Consider the following 6,276-nt stretch of genomic DNA (forward strand, 5'->3'; position numbering starts at 1 on the left):
ATATACATTTTACAACCACACAGACGAAGCGAGCCACTTGTTAATATTTCATAAAACTATCTAGGAGCGGCCATTGTAGGTGGTTTGGCTAATTGCACGTTTCAGATGATGGGTCATGTCTGACGTTGTTGAATGATGCAGAGTTTGCGTGACACCTCCTTCAGGTTGTCTTTCACCCGCTCAAAAAGATTCCACACTTCATTGTCTGTCCCACTACAGTGCACATACACAGGCTGAGGTATCAGTGTAGCTAGTGAAGGCTTGACAGATAGCCCATTTGTTCTCTGGCATTTATACAGTGTAGTCTCCACGTCCACTGGCACCTTCCCTGTCAGTGGTGGTACTGTGAGTGATTTTTATTTTTTCCTGCAACCAACGGATTAATAAAAACGTGCTTGATTAAGACTCTTCTTATTGACATTTGGTCGACTATTTGGGGTCAGCCCTGGAAACCGTGGCTACAATGTCCGACAATCCCTCTACAACCGTGTCTGACTAAAACTGTCTGGTGTCAATTACTGTTGTCATTCTCGTGACATCCTGTCTGAAGTGACACTGACTGACAGTTGACAGCGAGCTCTGTAGTGGTACTCATACTGGAGACATTTAAGTATTATAAAGTATTTCTCTCACAGATGTATCTGATTTTTCCATTAGTTGCATCAGTCGTGACTGTGAATGGATAATTCATCATACTGCTGCAATCTAACTGCCCCTCTTCCCGTTTCTAGTCCTCTCCACAAATAATCTGATGCCAGTTTAGATGGCTGCTGCGGACAACACTGCAGTGGGTGGAAGAGAAAATGCTTTAGTGCTTTTAATAGCTTCACAATGACACTGTGGATCAGCTCCCTCACTAGTCTGCTTGAAAAAGACTGAAAATAAGAGTCTCGAACAGAATGAGAAAATAATTTTGAGAGCTATTAGAGTCTACTGAAGGCCTCTCTCTCACACAAAATTTAATCTAGCAACATGTGAAAGCTGTGTGATGGCAAGAGACCACATTACACAAATTCCTGGTCCACAAACATTTCCAGGAATAAGTTCTAAATCCAACAGATGACATCTCCCGTATGTTCAATATGTACCAACCTAAATAAAAATGACACACCTTCTCTGGACTCTGCAGGTTGTTTGGAAGGTAAGTATTTCCCTTTTAAACCTTCTGTGACTCTCGTGATATCCTGATAGCTTTTCTGAATAGGTCAAATGTTAATTCTTCACTAATACCTCAATAAATGATGGAGGGGAGGGGAGGGGAGGGGAGGGGGGGAGAAGAGGTCGGGTGGGGGGGGGGGCATGGCATCTTAAACATGTGTGTAAGCTACAGTAGGTAGTTGAAGACATTTACAGGATGTGTGATGTCAACGTTGACCCCCAGTATCCAGCCAACAGACAAATATTCCTGTTTCTATGGGAGACAAAGTTATGTTATTCAACATGCTTTAATTCTCATTAATGCTGTTTATTCGCAGCTGTACCTTAAATAAACTTGTCTGTATAGGAACATCCGATACTATTCAAACATGTGATCCTGTGATCCATGTTATGGTCTCTCGTGATGAATGTAAGTTTCTGTAAGTGCACGGTTAACTGAACAACGGTGTAAATTTGAGAGCCACATAACGCAGACATGAGGGAGAGACTCGCTCGTTACTCAAAGATTTACAACTTCAAACTTTGCGGCTTGCCTCAGAGCTTAATGCATTTTTTAAGCTGAACTACATTTGCACTGCAGCTGCTTAAGCTGACAAGAACCTCTTTCTGTCATAAATGCAATGTTTACCATCAGGTGTTTCAACCACCCAGTACAATCGACCTCATGCATGATTCCTGGGATGTGACACAGGCTTTCTTTTTTGGATATTTGAGGGGTTTATTTCCCTTCAAAAGCAACAAATGTTCAAACAGGGCTGTAATGTGCATCCTGGTAGAGACGAGTACAACAATGCTCAAAATGCTTCTTATATGCCCATAAACCAAAAACATAATCAACTAAGTCTTCCCATGGCGGTGGTGAAATGCAGCCATATTGCTAATGGCAATTTTAGCCACTTTGAAAATTCACAATCTTTTTTTTCTTTTCTTTCTTTTGGTCTTTTATATACTCTTAAGTCGTTAAAGAAATGACCAATATACTAACGTTTTTAGTTGGGTTTTTTTTTATGAAAGCTTTTGCTGTAAACTTTGGTGTAAATCTCCCAGTGTAGTCGGGCTAAAATGTAAACACTCCTTGACAGTGAAGGAAACAAACTTGAAGTGAGGTCAGTAAATGGTGTCTGACATAAATAGTGAATGAAGTTCTTTCTCTGAAGCAGCTAGAAAAACACACTTAAGTCACACACTTAAGTCACACACACACACACACACACACACACACACACACACACACACACACAGGGCAACAAACACTTACCTTCCCAAGAATAGGGCGAGCACGTCACCCCTGCATCAGGGTACTCGTGTTTTTTTATTATTATTTCCTTCAGTCCGCACAAGCACACGAACTGAGATGGATTGCTGCTGGGCGCCATGGCAACCAGTGGGGCTATTCTCCGTCTCTGAGGCTGAGGGAGGAAGAAAAAGAGAGAGGGAGTTAATCAACAATACACATTTTCTTTCTGGCTTTCCACACTGCCAAGCTATACACACACACACACACACACACACACACACACACACACACACACACACACACACACACACACACACGCACACACGCACATGCACAAGAACTTTATTGTACATTCATCTGGCGCTTTGTTGTGTTGAGCATGAAGTTTCCAGTCAAGTTTTTCCCCCTCGATTTGAGCGTATGAATAAATCAACGATTGAACAAACAAACATGCACAAGTCTAAATGTTTTCCTTTAGTTTGGGCTGCTGAAAAATTGAGGGGAAGACAAGTGGATATAGCTTTTTCATGAACAAAAACTAAAACACATCAAATGTATTCAGTCACCATAGCAGTCCAACATATGTTTCCCCTTATGTAAATCTCTTTTCTTTTCTTTTTATTACTTTATTACATAAAATCTGCACGTCTTTATCTTCCAGTAGTTTAATGATCTCTTGTTTTTCAAACCCTTGACTAGAATGACAACAAGTCCAGATAAGACACACTATCATACTCACTTTAAATTAATAGACAATACGTGGCAACTTGCAGAATTTTAATTATGTAAGTAATTTGTCTTTTTTCTTGTTTAATAATCTTTTAGTCTGTCAATTATTAATTTATTTTAGAAGTTCCTACAGGCCAAGGAAAAGGTCTTGTTTGATCCAACCAACATTGTGAAACAGAAAACCTCGTTAAAACATATTTGGGTTTGATAATTATTCATTTGATATTGAAGAAGTTGTCTTACCTCTAAAGAAAACTAACACGTGTTAACCACAATAAAACAACACAAGCCACGTTACAGAGTCACAGTAGAAATGCTTGATCGTGTGCAATGTTGACATGCAGTGAATAAGAGAAAGCTGAGTTTAAAAAAAAAAAAAAAAAAAAGGATGCTGCATCATCAAATAATCTCCCACCTGCTGCTTCCTTCCGGTCGGGTTCACCACGGCAGCCTGACCAAACATGTCATATAACTCACGTTTAAAAGTAGGATCCGGTTCATTTTAAGTATTATTAATAACTAGTTAATTTAGTTGGGTTTTTTTAGTTGTTTTAAAAAAATAAAAAAACACAAGTAACCCTACAACTTTCAAACGAGCTGTGCTGCTTGGTTTGTTTTCCAAACACGCCATCACCTGGTCGGTTTTGATCAGCGCGCCTGCACGTCATCCCCGCGCGACGAGGAAGTGCCCCGTCGCTCGTCCTTCACCGCTGAGCGTCGCGGAAGTCCGGTGGTTGCGGATTAAAAGCGGCGTGACGCGGGTTTCTCGGGCTTCACGGAGTGACAACGATCAAGCAGAAAGCGCTGGTCGGAAAGAAGACGCGTTCTCGGAGGATTCGAGAAGTGTGTGACAGATAAGTTTAACAAACGAGCAGGACTTGAAGCTGCTCGGTGTCAACGCAGCTCTCTGTTTTCTGTGTAATCTCACGTAAAGTCGCGTAAACACGAAGGGGTTTGGTCTGTAAACACTAAGAAAATACAGCAATGAAATGAATGCAGTGAGTATACTGAGGAAGAGGATGGCATGTGTCTGTAAACATCACCTGGATGTTGTCAACATGTGACCCGTCCTGTGGCAGCAGCTGCTGCAGTTTCTGTTTTAACTCGTCTTCTCTTTCCCTTTTGTGAAATCTCCAATTTTAAGTTGAGCAGCAATGACGGCTCCAAACTCCACAGAAAGAAAGGCCTGCTGGGACGCCAGGGACCGTCTCTGGACATGTTTGGAGGACAACGATGACAAAGCTGCGTCCTGCCAGAGGCTCCAGAGCGAGTTTGAGGCTCAATGCCCGGCTCAGTGGGTCAGACATCACTTTGATTTGTTTGTGATTAATTATGGCAAAGACCTGAGTTTAGAAAAGACTCCCGAGTCATAAATAAAGGAGCGGGCACCGTGGACAGGGTTTCAAAATCTGTAAATGTTTGGACGAGCTCAAAAACGTGAAAGTAAATTCACTATTTAGATTTTTAAACAACTTAAAATACTGCAGGATCGGTTGCTCTTGAACCTCCAGCTGATCTCCGACATTTTCCCCGGCAGGTGAAATATTTCAACAAGAGGAGAGACTTCTTGAAATACAAGGCGAAGATGCAGACTGAAGGCTTCACACCTGCTAAAGGCCCCCAGGAGGCTTCCTAACCGCCATTCAACCGGAAACCATCACATGCTGCAAGCTGACTGGTTGAAATATGAGGCAGAGGTGCAGGACTTGGAAAGGTGTTTTCCCTCTTTATTGTGGACAAGAGCGCCTGGACTTCACCTTCATACTTATTTATTTCTAGAGATAAATGTTGCTTAAGGAAATCCAAATAGCAGCACAAAGGATCTGTTTGAAAAATGACTTGAGCTTCAGCAATGCCACGACGTGGGGTCGGGTCGTGTTTTCTAAACCTGCTGGTTTAACATGTTGTTGCATCAAAGGATCCAGTTAACAAATCCTGATGGATCTCAACTTGTAATGTCGTCGTTGCTGTTGTTGCTTCCCAATCACGCTGGAATAATAATAGTCCGACACGTACTCGGTCTGTGTGCCCTAAAACTGCCCAGAATCAATTTGCTGTGATTGTTTATGTTAAAAATCGTCACCTCACCATTTCTGTGCGCAGAACACAGAACTGTGGCGGCTTCTGCGTGGAGTTTTTAATTTACTCTTAACGAGCCATGAGTCTCAGTCAGTTTAATTATTCTTGTGTGATCTACCAACAGATGCAGATCTTTACTGATTGCTATCGCTTTCCTTTTAATTCCAGGACAGTAACTTATGTCAAAATCTGAAAAGTGCGACCGGCTCGTGTTGTTTGTGAATAAAAAAATAAAATCGACTGATTTGTTTTAGTGGTTTTATTGTTGTCGTATGATTCTAACTCTAGTTTTGGATATGAATGCATTATCAAGATAAAACACATAATTTATGAATGTTACATCTCATTTGAAACAGGCAAAGGCACATTATGTTTATATTACAAATCTGTATGTATTTACAGAGGAGTGTGGCCCCTGGGTCAAAGGTCACTGCTGCAACACCGTCGAGGTGTGCAAATCCTTCAGTAGAAGTGAATAAATTACAAAAAGGAAAAAAACGCAGGCTTCTGATTCAGCCTGCACTACAGCCTATAGTTATAATGTAGTGATATAAAAAAAGTCACAAATTACATAAAAAAATTTGTGGAAAAATATAAAGCATATCTTTGACATTTCTGCACAGTACAATGAGTGTTTTGTGCAAACCTTTTCACCACCAGACAACCATTATTGTGATTTGACAGCTGATTGAAGAAACTAGCGCACCGTACAGTTCTGTGCTCTCTCGCATGCTCTTCTTCTTCTTCACTCAAAAATAGCTCAGAGCTCGGAGGGACTCTGTCGTCTCACACATCTGCATTTCATGAGCCAGAAAAACACAAAAGGTGGCACCTTGAAAAAATGGCAACAAATGAAGACCAAACAAGGTCATCCTCTTGCTGGACATGCAAAAGTTGAAAAACGTAATACTAAAAGATATTTTTGTGATGATAACTGTGGTGTAATGTTTCTACCTGCGGACCAAGAGAATTACATTTTTTACAGTTTAAGATAATCACACTGCCCTAACTCACGACCCCAGGAAGCAAAATGTCCTATTTTGATTTCATCTGTGTGTTCAATATGGCAACAA

The 6,276-nt window shown here is 41.0% G+C and overlaps 1 protein-coding gene across 2 annotated transcripts; it reads left to right on the plus strand.

The window, feature by feature from the left end:
• Window positions 1-3,826: 3,826 nt before the first annotated feature.
• coa6 (cytochrome c oxidase assembly factor 6) lies at window positions 3,827-5,443 on the plus strand. Of its 2 annotated transcripts, none has more exons than XM_069700142.1 (3): window positions 3,827-4,122; window positions 4,269-4,422; window positions 4,662-5,443. In XM_069700142.1, exons 2-3 carry the CDS (start codon window positions 4,279-4,281, stop codon window positions 4,758-4,760), a joined length of 243 nt encoding a protein of 80 aa, XP_069556243.1. In that variant the 5' UTR covers window positions 3,827-4,122; window positions 4,269-4,278; the 3' UTR covers window positions 4,761-5,443. The 2 variants fall into 2 exon arrangements, with proteins under 2 accessions (XP_069556243.1, XP_069556244.1); XM_069700143.1 differs by having other exon boundaries at window positions 3,827-3,967.
• Window positions 5,444-6,276: the final 833 nt, after the last annotated feature.

The sequence above is a fragment of the Brachyistius frenatus genome, unplaced genomic scaffold (assembly GCF_029030835.1).
Source record: "Brachyistius frenatus isolate BFR_SWC_R1_liver_20210118 unplaced genomic scaffold, ASM2903083v1 Contig_32, whole genome shotgun sequence".
NCBI lineage: Eukaryota > Metazoa > Chordata > Actinopteri > Embiotocidae > Brachyistius > Brachyistius frenatus.

Excerpts from the sequence above, each read along its gene's own strand:
- coa6 (XM_069700142.1), top strand. The coding sequence starts at position 4,279 with ATGACGGCTCCAAACTCCACAGAAAGAAAGGCCTGCTGGGACGCCAGG. Across the intron at positions 4,423-4,661 it reads CTCAATGCCCGGCTCAGTGG|GTGAAATATTTCAACAAGAG; the intron begins GTCAGACATCAC and ends TTTCCCCGGCAG.